This window comes from Wolffia australiana, chromosome 9, assembly GCF_029677425.1.
Source record: "Wolffia australiana isolate 7733 chromosome 9, ASM2967742v1".
NCBI classification, from domain to species: domain Eukaryota; kingdom Viridiplantae; phylum Streptophyta; class Magnoliopsida; order Alismatales; family Araceae; genus Wolffia; species Wolffia australiana.
Genome location: NC_135843.1, coordinates 1,434,446 through 1,455,143, shown reverse-complemented (window position 1 = coordinate 1,455,143; position 20,698 = coordinate 1,434,446). Strand labels below are relative to the sequence as shown.

General features: G+C 36.8%; 2 protein-coding genes across 3 annotated transcripts; one reads left to right on the top strand and one right to left on the bottom strand.

Annotated features, from left to right (window-relative positions):
• Window positions 1-8,487: 8,487 nt before the first annotated feature.
• Window positions 8,488-11,294, top strand: LOC144707431 (DNA-directed RNA polymerase V subunit 7-like). Of its 2 annotated transcripts, none has more exons than XM_078580529.1 (2): window positions 8,488-8,632; window positions 10,346-11,294. In XM_078580529.1, exon 2 carries the CDS (start codon window positions 10,388-10,390, stop codon window positions 10,943-10,945), a length of 558 nt encoding a protein of 185 aa, XP_078436655.1. In that variant the 5' UTR covers window positions 8,488-8,632; window positions 10,346-10,387; the 3' UTR covers window positions 10,946-11,294. The 2 variants fall into 2 exon arrangements, with proteins under 2 accessions (XP_078436655.1, XP_078436657.1); XM_078580531.1 differs by having other exon boundaries at window positions 8,490-8,632; window positions 10,360-11,294.
• Window positions 11,295-11,847: 553 nt separating this feature from the next.
• GR (glutathione reductase) lies at window positions 11,848-19,476 on the bottom strand. The gene is made up of 11 exons (XM_078580528.1): window positions 19,025-19,476; window positions 16,515-16,740; window positions 16,166-16,444; window positions 15,920-16,096; window positions 15,152-15,205; window positions 14,921-15,069; window positions 14,273-14,336; window positions 14,029-14,199; window positions 13,024-13,158; window positions 12,492-12,552; window positions 11,848-12,153 (listed from the first exon to the last, which is right to left on the bottom strand). Exons 1-10 carry the CDS (start codon window positions 19,420-19,422, stop codon window positions 12,511-12,513), a joined length of 1,695 nt encoding a protein of 564 aa, XP_078436654.1. The 5' UTR covers window positions 19,423-19,476; the 3' UTR covers window positions 11,848-12,153; window positions 12,492-12,510.
• Window positions 19,477-20,698: the final 1,222 nt, after the last annotated feature.

The window sequence follows — 20,698 nt, the reverse complement described above, 5'->3', positions numbered from 1 at the left end:
TAAGATTTCAAGGAAATGGATCATTACATATTAGTATGCATATGTTGATATTTATTATCGTAGATCTTGTGTCCATTAGATTTGATTCATCAAATATAGTTAAATATTAATTGCTAACGGAGAAAACCAAATTTGATAAATCAGAAATAGTCACCAAGTTTAATCTTAAGGATCATACAAAAAATTCTCAGTCACATATAAATAGCCCAGATATCAACTTCGACATAAACATCTTGATTTGATCAATTATAGACGTGGTATAACTTTGTACCTCATGTGTTGGGGACACAACCTATCTATTTGTATAAATTGATCTGACGTCGTCTTGGAGGGTAACATGTAGAAGGTTTATTGGGTGTTCAAGAATATACTTAAAGGTTGAGAATTTATTAAAATCATTTTATACCTTTTATAAAAAGTATAAAATGATGAAAAATTCCCAATCATGAAAAATTTGTACATGTTTCTCGTTGAACATATCTCTTTCATCCCCTTTTTTCTTAGAGTGGTATCTCCTCCAAGTGTGATTGGAATAGTTAGAAGGTCATTACAGATCTCTAGTAGCATTTATCAAGAAGAAGATAAGAATGTCCTATGTATAAGGACTGTGTGGATATCTAAAGGTAAAACTGATGGAAATATATGTTTCCTCCAAGCCAGTCATAAAATGTATGTGTGGTTATATTAACAATGTATGTGTGGTGATATTAACAAATTATATTAATATAATTTATGAATAAGTGAATTATGATGAAATCAGGATACATAAATCATTAGTTTTAAAACATGTGTTTTAAATACTTATATTCAAAGGACATAAAAAAATCTGGTTAGAATATCACTATTTAGCCCCACTCATACAATAAGTAGGATTCATTCCATACCCATTAGTGTGGTTACATTAACAGTAGATAGTGTGAGTTTTTTAGAGAAAGATTTCGCCGATCTGAGATGTATCAATCCCCATATGGTATTACACCCGACTTTGAACTAGGCCAATGAGTCAAATTAGGGGTTTCATTTTTTTGTTTTAATTCAGTCTTTAACAGCAATACTTATAAAAGTTTCCACTTAAATACTTTACAGTTAATATAGGGCAAGTAAGGGATCGATCAGAGCTTAATTTAATTTCAGAATTTTTCTCAAGCTTAGGATGAATTAAATGAGCTTAAAAGTGAGAAATATAATTTCTGGGATTTTTATGGATTTTAGTTAATTTATATAATTTCCAATGATTTAAATTGAAACAGAAATACAAAGAAAAACATTAGAAATGTTTTATACTATTTTTTCTAATTTTGATTAACACCAGAAATCAAAAATAAATATTTTAGAATTTTCAGGAATCTAATTTACACCAAAAACCACTAGAAATATTGAAAATGAGAGTTAAAGATTTTTTAGAATTTTTTCTAGATGTTAAAATCACTAGAAATAGATTCTATTAATTTTGGGAATTTTCCTACTTTTTGGAATTTTTAATGCAGAAAATATTTTTCCAAATTATTCCTGATTTTTTATTTTTTATAATTTTTAAATGTGGCGGTGGCGGAGAGGCCGCGGCGGACCGGATGGGCTGACGGGCTTGATGTGGCCCTTATAGGGCTGGAATTAGTGGGTCAGCCTGCTAAGGTTCAGCCCAATTTGGCTAAGTTAGGACTTAGCCAAATGGGCTAAGCCCTATTGGTCTTGACCCAATATGGTCAGGACTTCACTGATTTGGCTAAGTCCTGCACGCGGCTTCCCTGTGCCCTGCGGTCAAGCAGGTTTTCTGCATGCATACTGGGGAGCAGAGGGGTGCCCCTGCTGCACACGTGCTGCACGGCATCGCACCGCACCGCACAATGGCGACAGCAAGGGGGAAATTATTTTTTCAAAGATTTTTAATGGGACTATTTTTGGTTTGAAATGGAAATGATAGAGTATCTAGGGAGAGATATAAATGGATTTTAGGGAGAGAAATAAAATGACTGAAATGAAGAGATATAGAGAGAAAATGAAGAAGGGGTGTAGAAGGTGTATGAGAGGTAATTTGAAGGTGCAAATGAAGAAGATATTTTTTATGAAATTTTGATGAGATGAACTAGGGATATGGATGATGGTCTAAAGAGAGAGGAAATATTTTAGGCCAATAAATAATTTTTTTAGCGAGAGAAAACCTCAAAATGAGGAGTTAGAGAGAGAAAATGAAGAAGGGGGTAGAGCGAGTTTGAGATGGAATTTTAAGGTGAAAATGAAGGAGATTTTTTATGAAATATTGAGGGGATGAAAATGGGATATGTTTAAGGTTGAGCGAGTGAAAATTCCGGTTCTAGAGAGAAAAAGTAGGGAAAATGAGTGTTTAGAGTGAGAAAGTGATGGATTGTAAGGGTAAATGGATAATGATGGGAAAATGGAAATATATATTCCTAAAATCTCAATGTAAGCTTAATGATCCCTAAATTCTTCCTCTCAAGTCTGTATCCTTATATTTGCCAGGATCAGGCGTTTTTCAATGCAAATAAGAGTTGAGATGGAGTGAAAACTTAAATAAACTTACATCAAGCATGTTGAGCAACCTAGATTCTAAAATATACCTTGGCCTGCTGGCCACCAACTTGCTGGCGCACATCCATAATGAGGGGAAATGAGGAGAAAAAGTGTATTTCTACATCGTGAGAATTACTATTCTCCTTTCTTGCCATTTGGTCTGTCTTTCTCCATTGGTTGAGAGCTTCCCCTTATAATATTTAGTGTCTTTCTTTGTATGGCTTTTGAGAGCCCAATAGGCATGTCAGGTTGTGACCCATCTCCCTCAGACATCTCTTTTTAAGGCCCACAACATCTTTTGCTCTTTTCAATTCCCTTTTGAGAATCACTTAACTCTAAAAAATTCTCCAACTCTTTAAGAATTACCATATTCTCATCCGTGTAAATTTCTGCACATGTGAAACTATAGAATACTCATCAGTACTAAAATTTCTTGACTTCAAAGAAGTCAAAGATTATACTCAAAAATAACCATAATGTGCAAAAATTTGAATTTATAGCTAGTGCATAAATATTTAGTTAATTCAAGTGATAACATGATAAATTCCAAATTTTATACCAAAAGCATCTCAAATGTATGTAAATACACATGCATTTATCATGTTATCACTCAACCTAAGTAATGGTTGTGTAAATGATCCTTAAAGATGAAACACCAAAGACTTTTTCTTCTTTCTTTGACATCATAATAATTATGACCAGGTAAACACCATTCAAATTTAACAGAAATATTTTGCTTCATTTTTATTTCCTCTCATGATAATGTTATAACAGTTAAACCAATTACCTAGATACCTAGGTGAACACCCTCCTGTGCATAAATTATAATGGTAATTATAAATAAATCTGAAAGCCATGTGTAGCTGCATAAGGACATAAGGTATAGAAGAAAACACTAATGTGACATAGAATAGTACATCGAGAATGGATAATCAGAAAATGTGAATAACTATAAAAATATTTATTACATATAATTATAATTTTATAATTAGAGAAACTTTTTATTAGTACATCAAAACTTTTTATTAGTATAAGAATTATATCAATCAACGAAAAATGCTAAAGAATACCAGTTTATTTGATTGAGGATTGATTAACAGGGATGAATCGGATATAATAAAAATTTAAAGTATTTTAATTATTTATTATACACGTGAGAAGATTAATGTAAAATGAGAGGTGTATATGAGATGGATGTCGCTTTACTTTTGTATAAAGGCAAGGGCTAGTCTTGTAGTTATATACTAGGAATATACTAAGCTAGTTTTGTTCAGAGTCTCTAACCAATGTCCTGATGCTACCAAGCCAAAACAACTAAGTCATATGACATTACAAAGGATATCAAGAAAATAAAATATTGTCATGTGTGACAATCTTCCTCAGCTCTGATGTCTTTATGAGTAGGCATGATGGGGGACCATCTCGCCATCAAGATAGAACGACGCCAGCAACCTCACTGAGCCGCACGAGCCGACGCTCACGACACGTCGTTCAAGTACTCCGCATGAAGATGAATCCGCATCTGTTTTTGTTTATTTCTTTTTATTATTGTTGTAATTTCTTCGCCAGATTCTGTACTGGGCCTGTCATGTTTTGGCCTCGTCCATTTTCAAACATTTATTTTTGTCATTTTGAGAGAACCGTTCGTCTCGAGACAGTTCCCTCCAGTTACGCCCAATTGGGCATGCCCTCAGCCCAAGAGAGCAAGACATGCCCAAGAGGACAAGACAGACTGGAAAATTAAATCAAATGATATCATTTTTTTACTTGTTCTTAGTGCTCCTCTTAGCCATAGATAGTTGTAACTAGCCTTTAGAGAGAGAGAGAAAGATCGTGGAGGAAGAACATGATCCGACCACGACATCGCTCGTGGAAGGCCACCTGCATCTACGACCTTGATTGTTTACGCTGAAGAATCGATCAAAAGGGGCAGTTCTTACAACCCTTGAAGCCTTGTTCATCCCCTGCTTGTTCAATCGGTGCCGATCTCGAAGACTTGCTCCGCTGCTACATCCGTCATCGGCCTTTTCGATAGCTCTCCCCCCCCCCCCCCCTTTTCTTGGGTTTGTTTGTTCAAGAAAGTCCAAGAAACTTCGTTCTTGGGATCCCATCACCCCGACCTTCTCAAGAATTCTACGTCCTTGAGATCACGCTCAAGATTTTCTGATTAACCCCCCCTTATCGCGCGCACCACGGCCACTTTGATAGCGTCGTGCGGCATGACAGCCCCCACCGCCACGACCGCGCGTGCGTGCTCTGCTGTTATCTGCGCACGCGCGGCGCCTACGCGTGCGTACATGCCCGCTCGCGCTCGAGTGGTGATCCTGCACCGGCTGACTCGACTCTGGCATGTGCGCTTGCCAGCCCACTTCTCGCTCAGGTCGTCAGTCCCTTGACTCGTACACGCCCTGTTGGTGCACTGTCTAGCACGGAATTGTTCTCTCGAATCTGCCTCGACGTCGATAGAACTACCCCCACAGGTTCTGCCGTTCTTCTCCGTCTACGCAGTTCGTTATTTCCCGTCAGTATTTGTCAATTTACTTCCGTGCCTTGAGAGAGTTAGGAACCCTTATTGACTCGTCTTAACAGCATTAGTGAGAGATAGTCTAAATTTCTTGCGGTAAAACACTAGTTACTTGTCGAGGAAGATTAGACGCCGACGGTAGTACAACTACCCCTCATCTTACGCGTCTGATTTGGTCCAAAGGGACGTTGGGAAGTCGATGGTGTCCAATCAAACTTCGGCAATTTAACTGATCTTCAAACTCTGTTAGTTAATTCTTTGTACTTTTTGTTAAATTTTCAAGTTTGCATCATACCATCTAGATAAGTCGAGACATTAGTCGTCATCTGTGGTGTAATACGCGCCGATCGATCCCGGCCGATAGCGTATTACATCAAGGCAGCTTGTTATCTCATGTTTTTTTTCCCAGACTTTGAAAATAATATTAGTATCTTGATATCCTTTCCACCATACTGGAATATACATAAAACATTATTCAAATCGACTATAAAATTAATCAAAAAATTAATTAATTATAATCTGTCAAGTTCAAACTCATTAAAAATTAAAAGTTTTTTGGCCTCCAAAATTTTCCAGATAGATTATTTAAATTACTTCAACCAAATATTTTTTCAAAAATATTTAGTAAAATATTTTCCTTGGAATTATCACAAATAATCTCTTCAATTAAGTTAAAGTATCAGACATAATCCCTCGTAAACTCACCCATCAGAACCAGCTGTTGAGAAAAGAGTTAAACGGTAAGAAGGGCATATCCGTATCAGTCACTTTGTTACCTTGGTCATCATTAATCTTTAATTCATAACCTTTGTAACCTTAGATTAACCGTTGGACACATGTTACAAAGTCAACGAAGAAGACAGTAAAGAAGAATTTCTACAAGGCATGGGTTTATGTGGGCCATGATTTTACAAGCAATAAGGAAAAGAAAGAAGAAATTTGGAAAAAACACTCACTCCAAAGGCTCTCCCCCATCTAAACCTCCTAAATACAGCACCTAGAAACCAAAGAGTCTTGAAAGCACCTACACAAGGCTATTCTATACCCTTTTCATTCATCATATCAGTTGTGTCCATACAATTTATTCCTATCTATATTTAGTATTTCAGATAATTATCTTTAGATGATATTGAATTCTCAGATAGCTTCAATCAGATAATTACTTGATCTCCAAATATTTCAATCAGATAATCCTCCTTTTTAACTTCCCCCATTTGAATTTCTTTTTGTTTCTAAGTATCCTCCCTATTGTCTCTTGTTCTATAATGGGTTTTTAATTATTTGAAAACAGGGTTCCTCACAATTCATTTAAAACGGTGGCAAAGAGAAGATTAAAATTAAAAAATGTTATTTTTTGTAGTTTGCTATTTGCTTTTTTTGTCCTCTCATATTACTGACATTTTCCAGTCTCATTACTTTTCTTCTCGTTTCTCAGACATCAACGTTCCTGAAGTTACAAGGAGAATTCTGAAAAAAAGAAGCAAACATATGAAGAAAATATAAACCAACAATTTCCCTTAAAAATGGATCTCTAACTCCTGTTCTATGAAATTTAACCATTAATTTCCTGCTGGTTTACATCTGAAAGTGAATAGGGAGAAAATATGGAAATATGACCAATATGATAGTAATAGGTAATATACATGAAAAATGTGGATGGAAAAAAAAAACAAACCACCACTTCTAGCTGCTTCTCTACCCAATTTAGTGTAATCGTCTTTCACCCCAAGTTTCCAGCAATAAATAAATAAAAGAATGGTTTCCACCAAGACAACATCTCATAATTGGCAGGAAACATTACCATAACAGAGGTTTCTTCTCTGTTGTGAGAGCAGGCAGGGAGTTAGTTTTTTTTTCAGAGAGAAAAAAAGGTGAGCTATTATATGTCACCTAGATAAGCAAATACAGGGGCCCCAAACTGATGAGGGAACTGCAACAGAGGTTCTATATTATGATGTTTCGACCAGAAGAAGGCCAAGATATCATCTAATAGTTTGAGGATTAACCACTTTTGGCCACTTTTTCGATGTTTTTATTGCTTTCTCATCACTGGTTAGTGACTAAATAAGTATATAACAAACATATTCATTCATTTCATGAAATTGGCTTATAATAAATAGCCGATTAGTATATCTACTATGCCATTATTGTAGTTATTCAGTGAGTCACTTAGGGCATACATAAATCTCACTAATGTTGACCATTTGTCATCAGAAGATATTTTATTAATTTAATATAATTAAAAATTGATATAATTATTTTTTAATGAAACCAGTCTAATAGTATTAATCTATGCTTTGATTTGGCCTAAAAATTCCCTAGACTGCTTGGCTAATTTGATGTAATACTACAATGATATCTCTGAAAAGAAATATATTTCTCCATATTAATCCTCCAAAAAAATATTTATTTACCAAGCCATTGATATACGAATTCACCACAGAACTTGATTTACTATCCCAACAAAATTTGATTTACATGAAATTTGAACGAACACTATCCAATTTGTGGTTCTTCATTTCCAAAAGTATTTGGCCCAAGCTCCATTGACTAGATGATGAAAACGGAACTCTTGAGAATTTGCCAATGTAAGTGGTGTTTATGAATAAATACTCATGTCAATGTCTAAGAAAGTTCTCAGTCTAAAAACTTAAAAATTTAAAGTCCAATGATTATTCAAAGTTGTGCCAGCATAACATTAATTATCTTACAGAAATTGAGTGATCACTCGGTCTTCTTACTTCGATGACTTTTTACGCAGAAAATGCACTGTAACTGCTGCCCCACAATATCTATTTGAAATGTAAGTAATGTTCTACAATTCCAAATAGGGATTTGTATAATTCATGGGTACCCTTCACTACCAACAATTTTTTTTCTGATTTTAGTTAAAAGCTACATTCTTATTTTAGACACAAGAATGAGTGAAAGGTTTTGCAAAAACTTAATGCATTATTAAAAATGTAAATCATTTTGAATAATCTACCATCAATGAGCTCACCACTTTATCCTTTTGGTACTCATTCAAAATCGGATTTCAAATTTTCCTTTTTTGGGGAATTCATCAAAATGAATCAATGGCAGTATACCCAACATTCTAATTACTGGATACCAAATTCCTTTGGTAACTGAAAACTATGACATCATAACATTATTATATTAGAAATGGAGTAACTATTTACAGAGAAATCGAGCTAAAATTTATCAAAAAAGTCTCAATTTTACAAAAATATAGCGTTATAGTTTGGATTTTCTTGAACTTTAGAACTCATCTACAAAATCAAATAAGGATATATATCTATCATTCAAGCATATATTACAAAATCCTTGGATTTCCTTCTGCATTTACCCAAAATCAATACCACTGACACAAACCCCTATAGCTGTCTTTTCCCGAAATACCCTGTTTTTGGTGTTTAAATTCTCTCTCTGCAAAAATTTATTCACTCGACTGACTGATTTCTACCGCCAAAAAAAATCCCAAAAAACTTGTTGCTCTATTTTTCTTCCTCTTTATCGCCGGCTCCGCAACATCTCGTCGGTCTTTCTTTTTCAAATCTGTGTCACATTTGTTTGAAGGTGATTCCTATTCCCGTGTATTATGATGTACTATTTAGTTTTTTTTTCCCTCTACATATGTAATGGGTTTCTCGTTTGTTTCTTTTTCTCTGATTATTTCTTTCATGCATGAGTGGAAGTTTAGTTTGATGACAATAAAAGGGTTGTTCTTCGTTCTTTTTCTGTTCTTCTGAATCTGGGTTTCCGTTTTTCGGTGATGCATGAAAAACTTCTTTAGAAAGATTTTTTTGTTTCCACTATTCTCCTAGATTGGTGGGTATAGATCATTCGAATCCCCAAAATTTTATTTTTCTCGAGTTCTGTTCTATTTGGTTCATGCTTGTTACGGTACCAAGATTGTTATCTGTAATGTTTAAAAAGCTCGTTTATGGGGAAGATTAATAACGTCTTTCAAGATTCGTTTGTATTTTCGTCCGTGCAACCTCGATCTCCTAGTTTTTTAGAACACGACCAGATTCAGGATTTGATGGGAAGAACATCTTGGTCCTTCTGCTGATATCGTTTTTCTATGGTACTTGTTGATATTCCTGTGGGTTTGATAAGATCCAATTATTTAACAATTATTGATACTCTTAACAATTATTTAACATTTTCTTTTGAACTTGGTCTAATTAGTCTCTCTGTAGTGCCCATCAACTGTGACGTGAGTTTCATTTGGCAACTTGATCAAATGAAAATTATTTAATATTTCCCTGTACACCTTGAGTGTTTTCATCTAATTAGGATTTCATTGTCACTCGTCCGTCGCAATTTTGTCATTCGTGTTCTAGATTGAATTTCCTTGGAGTTTCTTGGTCATAGGAGCATTCCTGTTTTGTAATCTCATGAATTAAAAGTCTAGATTTTGTTTGTCTAATTATATTTAATTTCCTTAGGATTTCAACAGACTTGCAATATCAAATGCATTTATCGTCATTCATATAAGCAAGGGGAGATCAATAAAATGATAATCTGATTCAAACTTATTTTATTTAATCATAGCCTGGGCCTATGTTGATCTAATATGGTTCGTTTCTACATTGTCCTATTATTAGTGGTCACTTTTGTCATCATCATCTTCTTCTCTGGTGAGTTTTATCTCCTTCTGTCCTGAATGATGTGAAGATTTTTATTTCCTACCGGGTTAGTAGGGAGTGAAGGACAGAAAGAAGACCATTCTAGTCTGTCATGTATTTCACAATCATATTAAGTATCAAATTCGGTTTGATCACTGGTCTCGGGTGATCTTCCCGCATTTTCTTTAAAAAAAAATCATTCTCTCCAGTGAGATCAGTGCTTGTACACACTGTTGAATGTCCCAATTGAAACTATTTATAATGAACTAGCTGGTTTGGTCTTTCTGCCTTTAACAAAGAAGAGAGATAGATTTATGTCATTCCTACATCTCTCACGGCAGTTCAGTTTATATGCATGCTTTGTCTTTCAATCATAATCTGATTTGGACAACAAAACTGAAATATTTAAATGTCCTACTCTAATTTATAGAAACAGGAGAGAAGTTTGTTTATGTTTTTGTACTATAGATTTATGTAATTCCTACATCTCTCACGGCAGTTCAGTTTATATGCATGCTTTGTATTTCAACCATAATCTGATTTGGACAACAAAACTTAAATATTTTAATGTCCTAATATAATTTAGAGAAACAGGAGAGAAGTTTGTTTGTGTTTTTGTACTTTAGTAGATTTCTCTTTGGCAATCTTTCTTTGACAGAGAGAAAGTGGCAGAAAGAGAACTGTAGAGTTTATCCCAGCCATGGTGTTCTTGGAGGCCAAGCTCTCATGGGCAGTCTCAGTTCAACCCGAGGACCTACACGCCGAAGCATTGAAGCTCCGTCAGGCGATCGTCCTTCGCCTGCTCGAGCAATTCGCGGCCAAGAAGGCCTTACCCGAAGAGGGCTACCTCGTGGCGTTGACCACGATCGAGTCCATCGGAGACGGCAAGATCACTGATCTCGCTGGTGGCGCCGCCGTCTTCTCCGTCGACTTCAAGTGCATCACCTTCAAGCCCTTGTCAGGAGAGATAATGGTGGGGATTGTCAAGAAGGTGCTCTTTGCCGGGGTGTTAATGGCGGCAGGCCCGCTCGAGGAGGTGTTCCTCTCAGTGAAAGTGATGGGAGGAGATTACGAGTATGCAGGCGGAGACGAGCCGTTTTTCATGGGCAGGAAGAATTCTTTCAGGATGAGGATGGGCACCAGGGTGAGGTTTAAGGTGCTGGGGTTTAGGTGGATGGAGGTTGAGCGTGGGTTTCAGGTTCTGGCCAGCTTGGCTGGGGATTTTCTTGGACCTCTATCTGAGGAGATGCTTCCCTGAGCTCTCTCTCTCTCTCTCCTTCCCTCCCTCTCTCTTTCTCTTTCTCTCTCTCCCTCTTTCTCTCTCTCTCTCTCCCTCCCTCCCTCCCTCTCTCTCTCATTCTCCCTCTCTCTCTCTCTTTATCTCTCTATCTCTTTCACATTCTCTCTCTCCTCTCTCTCACTCACATTCTCTCTCTCTCATTCTCCCTCTTTCTCTCTCTTCTCTCTCTCTCTATTTCACTCACATTCTCTCTCTCTCTCTTTCTATCTCTCTCACATTCTCTCTCTCTCTAGTTAATGGATTAAGTAGAGAGATAGTTTGATAGAGGACGAGAGAAAGATTGAGAAATTTTAATATTTTGTTGTCAGACACATTGCATCCCAAAGGAAATTGTTGATAGAAAGATTTAATGTGAAGCAATGAGATAGAGAGATGTAGAGGGAGAAAAAAAAGCAGAATGACATAATGATAGGTTTCTGGTGTAATTTCTACGTCTGTCTGTGAAAGGCAGAAAACAAACAAATTAGCTCAAGGCATTAATCTCTATTCTGGATTGAGGCCTTCATGCATCAAATTTCCTTCCATGTCTTCTTTTGAGAAAGAAAAAAGAGAGGGAATGAGGGATGGAGGAATGAAAATACTATGATATCAAGAACATTGCATCCCCTGAATGTTATTTCTTGATTGGGAAACCATTCGGAGGATAGAGATGCAGTGAGAAGATATACAGATAGAATTGAAGCAAGGAGATAGACAAAACCCTATTTTTCTCTCTCTGCATTTTATGTTAAAAGATAAAAGAACATACGAAGAAATATGCATAAAGTCATCAATTTGTATTCTGGTTAGAAGTTCTCTCATGGCTCAAATTATCTAATTGTTTCCTTGTTTTGAGAGGGAAAGAGAGAGAGAGAGAGAGGTTACAACGAAAAAATGATATCTGGATATCAAACTCATAACTCATGCATGCGGCTTATTGGGACACAGTTGGGAGAACAGTAAAATGTAGAGAGAGAAGATAGAGAGAAAAATTGTAAGATTTTGAGAGAGACAGACCAAGGAAAGATGAAGGAAGACACAACCCTTGAACCCTAAAAAATGCTTTTACCCATCATGGCTGGAATCATCTTCTATGGCTTTTTTCAGACTTGAAAAGATCCAAATGCACTATGAAAATTCTGAAACCATGCGCCTTTCTTCTCTTTTACATTCTCCAGGTCAAGCCCCTATATTTTCAAAAAGAGTAAAAGTCAACCATCACCAATTAAATAAGTAAATCCAAATTTTTTTGTTCAGTTATTGATTATGTATATTTAATTTCTACCTTCAAAATTATGATTGGTTTTGGGGATAACTAAAATCTTAGACCTGAAGAATCTGTTGATTTTTGCAGTTGTCAAGATATTTTGCGGATAAAAAGAGTTCACGACTATCCTTTGAAAATAATATATTTTTGAAAAACAAACATAGTTTTTGCATTGTTTAGAGACATGCGCAAGTTCAAGAGACGGCTTAAGTATTAAAAAAAAATTAACGGCAAATTAAGGGGAATAAAGCTCCATACCTCACCCAGTTCAACAAAGCTAAACTGTTGCTGTTGATTTGGCATCAGAGCTAGCCTTGTCCTGCAGGTTATTTAGGGAACAGAGAAATGACAATTTTTCACTGGACAGAACAAAATAAAACTGCCAAAAAGACTTCATAAATATTAAAACCTCTCATTCATCACAATCGTCCATCTAATGATAAAGAAAATTACATGGAAGTAAACCTTCGTAAACTCTCTAGGGAAAATAAAGTGAATTTGACTACAGAACAAACTTTTAAAGACAAAAGGAAGAGAAACAAAATTTTCGTCCTGTGAAAAAACCAGGAAAAAAAGGCACTGCAAAAATAAATACTGATAAGAACTTCAGTGGGTGCGTTGATCATTAGGTATTGAATTTCCGATTAGGAGTCCATATTCTCTTCTTCTATCCATCGTTCATCTAATTCCTTTATTTCAGGTAGAACTCCAACCGTGGAAACTAACAAATATCAGTATGGCTATATTACTTATATCAATAAGCATATAAAACAAAATTATTCTTAGATACCACGTCAGTTGGCTTCCTAATCTTCCGAGTAGGACTTCTCATCGTGACGAATTCTTCGGCAGCACTCGGATGGACGCCAACTGTGGCATCAAAGTCAGCCTTGGTCAACCCTGCCTTCACTGCAATTGCAACCCCCTAAAAAAGAGCAAAAAATGAAACTTTTTTAATCGCATATAAAAAGTTCATTGCACAGAGGGAGACTAGAATGGTCGTAGAGAAACAGAGGGATGGATGTAGAGAGATGGGGGAGAGAGATATGATGATGAACAAAGTTACAATCGCCAAAAGATTTGATCATTGCAATAGTCAACCAAGTCTAGTGCAACCAGATGAATGTCACGAACCCAGAAACGGTTCTTTCAATCAAATATCAAAAATGCGCAGAGGGAAAGTAGAAGGGTTGTAGAGAGAGAAAGAGAGTAGGGTGAATGTAGGGAGATGGGGAGAGATTTTTTTTTGAAATATGAGAGATGGGGAGAGATGCGATGAACGTAACACGATCACTAATAGAAATTTGTTGATCGTGGAAAGAGTCTACCAAGCCCAGCAAAAGCAGGTAAATTTGTTGAACCCAGATGAAAATCCATACAATTCAATACCAAACACCCGCGTAGGGTGACTGGAATGATAGTAGAGAGAGAGTGGGATGGACGTCGAGAGGTAGAGGATATAGAAATATGATGAACACAAACACAAATAGGAAATTATCGATCATGAAAAAAAAGTCAGCCAAAAGCAACTAAATGTGAGGACCCCAGAGGGGAATCCCTTTGATCCTCATATCATTCACACATAAAGGGTGAATGGAATGGCTGTAGAAAGCGAGTGTGATGGGTATATAGAGATAGATGGAGGTAGAGAGGTAAGGATAGAGATTCTACCCTCTACTTTCCTTCACCCTTTTATAAATAGGGACGAAAACTTGTGGGTTAATGCTACCTACCGACCCATTATCCGATTTACAACTAGGGGTCTAAGATCAAAATGGGAAAATGAGAGAGTAACCTGAATAATTTCTGGGGCATCGTCGCCACACATATGAACGCCAAGAACTTTATCTGTTTTTGCGCATACAATCAACTTCATGAACACGCGGTCTGGAAGACCTGAGAGAGTGGCTTTAAGGGGGCGGAAGTTTGCTGTGAACACGTCAATATCACCATATTCTCTGATAGCCTACGATTTGAATAAATATTAAAGTCCATGTAAAAGTTGGAGTCAATGGAAAAATAAAATTGATGGTAAGTACCTGCTCCTCGGTGAGCCCCACTTGGCCAATTGGGGGTTGAGAGAAAACTGCTGATGGAATTGCACTGCATCGTAATTATTTAAAACGTGTAAATAAATATAAAAAGCACGCAAGTTTAAAAGATATCTACTTCATTTTTCCGATTGACCATGATCGATAGAGAGAGAGAGAGAGAAAATAGAAAGCATTTTTTGTTTTGCTATCATTGTTCAACGGATAATTGTCCTATCCTTTTGATCAATCATGATCGAGTGAACCAATCGACCAATCAAGCCTGATCGATTATTGATTGAGACATTCAGTCAGTCAAAAATTTGGTCAGCCAATCCATTCAATCAAATCTTGATAGTGCTAATCCCTAATAAAAGCGAATGCCTGGAAATACCTTACGGAGATAAACAGTTGTAAATGAACGGTCATGGAAAACAAAAAGTCAACACACAAAAACCAATATAGGAAATTATTATATCATCAGCAAGGTGTTTGCAGTCCAAGTCAAGGAGAGCCTAGATGGCCTGCAGGAACAATCTCACCTCCTGACGAGATAAAATAATGGATAAAGGTAGGTTTTATTAATGAAACAGTCAACTCTTTCAATCAACATAACCTTAGTTTACCGAGAATAAGAACAACAACAGGCATCTCTACCTGTAATCTGGTTTTGTCGGTTGGTTGCTGAAAACAGTTTTTGCGAATGCACCTCCCTCCATGAGGGCAACTGGTGTCAGATTTACTCTGTCAGTTACATCTCCAACGGCCCAGATCGAATCAACAGATGTTTTAGAGAACTCGTCAACCTGTATTTAAATAAGAATTCATCAACCTGTACTTCGGACCAAAAAAACCCCAAAATCCCCAGAAAGGATCTCATTCAAATACCGGAATAGCTCCATTCTTCAACAATTTCACGCCAACCTCTTCCAGTCCCAGATTCTGCAGCAAAGGAAAAGTTTATGAGAATGAACTGTGTTCAGACCATGTAATAAGATCCTGACTATTTCAAAAAAAAAATAAGGTCCTGATAGGGATCTTATCAATGTGTACCCTGAGCTTGGTGACCATTCTTGATTTTTGACCATTTAAGAAAGAGGGAGAATAGTGGAAGGCGAGACAGCAGAAAAATCGTCACCAAGGAGATAGGGAGAGATCTGAAGGAAAGAGGGTGAGTATCTACGAAGGAAATAAGGAAAGAGAAGGAAGCATAAGGAATGTGTGTCGCCTAGTAAGAAGGGGCGGCAGAAATGGACTTCACCAAGGGAGATAGAACGGTACACAACTTCAATATTCCTCTTCTTGGCCAACCTCCTTAAGGGAGAGCTTCCCTATTTAAAGAGGACATGCAAAAAGGCAAATGACGAAAATGCCCCTAATGGGTGTAAACTAAAAAAATGCCTCAGAAGGAGTTGGAGATCGTATCACCATGGAAGTAGAGTCCACAGACGATGATGTCATCCAAAAACCCGTTATCATCATCGTCTGCAGCTTAAGTAACAATGAAGATTTTGTCATCCTGTCTCAGAAAAGAGACTATTTCCCACATTGTCATCCTGGAGAGAACAAACAGCAGGATGATGACAACTCGCCATCATCCTCTCGCCATGGTCATCGGCGATGGCAAGCACAAACATGGAAGTTGTTTAACCAAACCTTTGTATTTGGTCTTCTGCCAGTAGCAAACATGACATGAGAGAATCCGTCAATGGTCCCTTTGTTTGTTTTTAACAACAATTTACCATCGCCAGACTTTATAATTGCTTCAGGCGTCTCTTCACTATGAAACTGAATCCCTCTTAACAACATCTGCTCAGTGACAAAATCTCTGACCTGACATTCAAGTAAAAAAGAGGATTAATGACACACATTAACCACCAATGAATATCATTAGTCACCCACCTCTTCATCAAAACCCCTGAGCACCTTTGGCTGGCGAATGAACACATGCACTTCGCTTTTTAAACCATTAAAAATCCCAGCGAACTCTACAGCAATGTAACCACCGCCAACTATGGCAATCTTTTCAGGTCTAGAAGGTAAATCCAGGGCGACATCTGAGTCAATGGCGTGTTCCTTCCCTGGTATATCAGGAACAAAGGGCCGTCCACCGACCGATATTAAAATATGTCTGGCTGAATAAATCTTCCCGTCGACGTCAATAGTATGTGGACCAACTATCTGAAAGAGCATTTTTTTTTAAAAATGGAAATAATAAAAGATAGATGAGTCATGCGATTCGTTGCAGCACCTTGCCACGGCCTTCTATCAATTTTACATTTGCATTTTTTAGTATGTTTTTGTAAATTCCTGTGAGGCGATGAAGCTCAGCATTTTTGTTTGCCATTAGGGTACTCCAATCATGCTTTGGCTCAGCGTCATAGTTCCATCCAAACCCGCGACTCTCGTCAAATTCATGAGAATACTTTGAAGAATATACAAGTAATTTCTTAGGAACACAGCCTCGAAGCACACATCTGCATTACAAATGAAAAAATCAGTAAATTGAAAAAGTATAATAGCAAATTCAGAAGAGGTAGCATAGTTAGCCGTGTAAAATATTTGAATAAAAAATCAGAGAAGCTAACTGGTCAGGAAAAAAGTGCATGCATGATAGATGCAACCATGGGAAAGAGTGAGCATTTCTTCGATGAACAAACATGTGATAGTGGAGGACTTCTCCCTTTGGGAACTAAACACTCATATCATGCATAACGGAAAATTTTCAATTTCGACGAGATTATGATATTGTTGAAAGTGAATTTTCCAACAAAGTGATATAATCCCTGTCACGGTTTGGTGCGTATTTCTGCAATTTTAGCCCACCATGGTGATTTAGTATTTCCCTTCATGCATATTTCCAATAAGGTCCCTCTAAGTACCTATCATGAGACAAAGAGAAGATGGTATCATCATGCACTTGCGACTGGAAACTGCGTTGGTCATCATTTAATCAGGCTGGGCAGGGGCCTCTTGTTATAGATCAAGCAAGAGGAGATGTCAGGAGGGGATTGATTGTGGCAGTTGGTACGAGCAGGAGATACTCCAGCTAATCAACGAGTAAGTTCTGAGTAGCCTCGCCCTCAGCTGTCACTTGGAGGAGACCGATCAAGCTCTCCTTCTCCCTCGATTCCCTTACCTATCTCGTTCTGAGAGGAGATCGCAATCTCCGAGACCAGCGAGATCTGGTACTGTTCTTGGATTGCTTACTATACTTAGAAACATTGACAGATCATAATCTTGTGAACAATTATTGAAGGTTTCAATTTTCATTGAGTATTGCTTGACCCCCCAACTTTCTATGATTCTTGAAATTCTCTATTTGAGCAAGGTCGATTAGAGAGCAAGGCCAGGCTCATCAAAATTTTCCTTTTTAAATAGGGTAGCTCTCCCTTATGAAGGCAGGCAAGAATATTGAAGTGAAGTTGAAGTCATGTGGATTAGTAGTGCTCCCTGTATTCTCTGAGTCTTCCCCTGACCCTCTGCAATCCTTTTACCCTGCTATCGTCTTATAAATCATGGGACTGTCACCCGATTCGTCCCTTATCTACCCCTACCCTCCTCGAAGTATATTTCACCCACCTCCTTCCCATGAGATCCTTCCCTCAACCGGAACCTACTGCAAAGTGAAACGGATATGTAGGCCTCTTGAAGAACTTCCAGAATCATCATCGGCCCCTCGTAATCAAGATTTTTGGACGAGGAGAATGACTTCCATTACTGGCTTGTTAGACACCATGGTTGCAGAATAGTCATAAGCATCCCTTGGATCACTTAGGGTATAAAAAACACAAGAGTATAAGAGACAATTATTGATGAATGACATTTGAGTCTTCAATTTTGGGAACCGCATACAGCTTGACAGGAGATCAGACTTGCTGTGTGTATCGAGTTATTTATCATCCTCCTCTTCTTCCTACCTATCTTCTGAAATGCTTGACTTTGAGTATGTCGCTAGCTGTAGCCTATCACAGACATCATCCTTGAAACACACCATCACTATTAATGTTCATCATGAGGAAAATGAATTCTTATAATCAATCATCATCCTCGAGGAGTGTTAATGTTCTGATACTATTATAAAGGAATATGATACACAAAGGAGACTTGATTTCGTGGCATGCCTTTCCTTCCTTTTGGTTCCTCTGTTCTCAGGTGGCCATCACAGAAATTTATTCAAACACCCAGAAAATATTTGTAATGTGGATTCGACAGCAGTTGAGATGGTTCTTCATCAATATCTCATTTATAAACTTATCTCATTTCACCTGCCTCTCTCCAGTGGGACAATAAATCACCTCTAGCAATTTACATGAATCGATTTCCAATCAATGGTCACACCAGACACCGTGTACTTCACCAACATTTTAATCAAGAGAACATGCAAAAGCGCTGCAAACGTACGATATAATAATAATCCAAATATCAGACTTAACACTCGGAGAACTTTATAGATTTTATTTAATTTAAACTGATACTGTTCCAAAATTATCAGTTTTTTTATCAAATATAACAAAAAACGGAGGTCTGCTCACAATGCAGAACTGATAAGATGTGCCCAAAGTATTTTTACATCAATAACAATCTACGGAGCTTAGCTTTATTCCTTGATGAAATCGTCCGAAGATGAAAGTGGAAAATAAATGAAAGAGAACCATCTGATTGAAACCGCTGATCTCCAACCACATTAAAAATCCTTTAAAAAAAGGTAAAAACCCGAGTGAATTCTTAGTAAACCAAGATGATAGAAGAACACCATACGTTCCTCCCACGCCTCCGGCAGTATCCGAAGAGATGGTAGCGAAAGGAAGTTCGCAAATAGCGACCGACGCACCATAACTCGCCGCAAACCGCGACGCCCGGACTCCTCCACTACCGGCCCCAATAGTGAACAGATCAAAATCATATGATTCCGGGGCAGATTCTTCAGACCCATTTGGCAGATTCGACCGAACGAACAAGCTTCGGCGAGAAATAGTGTTTTTGGAAGATGGGTGGTGAGGAAATCCAATTCCCCTCGATTTTGGAGAGGAAAAGGAGGAAATTTGGCGATGGAGGAGGATGACGGGGTTGGAGATCTTGGAGGAGAGGGAGTATAGAACAGAGGAGGAAGAAGAGAGCGAGAGCCTCGTTGGGGAAGCTCCGATTGAGGCTGCCATGGCTGGCTGTGAGAGGTTTGCCCAGCTTAGCCTCTCAAGACAACCCAGCAAGTACATATCCCACTTTACAAATTTTTTAAAAAATCCCTTTACAACTTATCTTATTTTACCCAATTTTTCAAAAAAAATCAACATTATTATGTGAAGGTAAATTGATAGAATTTTAACATTTATGAATGTTTCCTAAGATGGGAGAGTATATATTCCACTTTAAAATTTTCAAAAAAAAATCACTTGACAACATATCTTATTTGACCAAATTTCTTTTTTTAAAAAAGCAACATTATAATGTGAAGATAGGTTAATAGAAATTTAACTTTTATGAATGTTTCCTAAGCCGGGAGAGTATATATCCCACTTTACAAATTTAAAAATAAAATCACTTATTTTCCCCAATTTTTTTCAAAAAATCCACACTATAATGTGAGGATATGTTAATAGAAATTTAGGTTTTATGAATGTTTCCTAAGATGGGGGAGTAAATATCCCACTTTACAGTTTTCAAAATATTGACATCACATCATATCTTATTTTGCCCAATTTGTTTTAAAAACAACAACAATATAAATATGAGAATACATTCATAGAAATTTAACATTAATGAATGTTTCCGAAGATGGGAGAGTACATATCCCACTTTATAATTTTCAAAAAAAAGTAACATATCTTATCTTATTTTACCCTATTTTTGTTTATAAATCAAGAATATAAATGTGAAGATACGTTAATGGAAATTTATCTTTTATGAACTTTTCCTAAGATGGGAGAGTACGTATCCCACTTTACAATTTTCAAAAAATTAACATGACATCCTATCTTATTTTACCCAATTTTTTTAAAAAAATCAAGAATATAAATATGAAGATACGTTAATAGAAATTTAGAATTTATGAATGTTTCCTAAGATGGGAGAGTACATATCCCACTTTACAAATTTGTAAAGAACTTAGAATTAGTAAATGTGAACATATTTGGTTAACTTCTTGTTGACGTTTTCTAGAATGAGAGAGAGGTAGTAAATGTCCCGCTTTACCCATTTTGTCAAATTTAACAAAATAAAAAGCAAAGATCTATGATTAATTTTTAATGAATGTTTTTCAGAATGGGAGAGTAAATGTCCCACTTTTCAGGTTTGAAGATATATGGTTAACTTTTACATTATGTAAGGTGAGGATATACATTAAAACTTTTTATGAATGTTTTCTAGAATGGGAGAGTAAATGTCCCACTTTACTCACTTTCAAAAGTTTAACATTATAAAAAGAAAATATATATA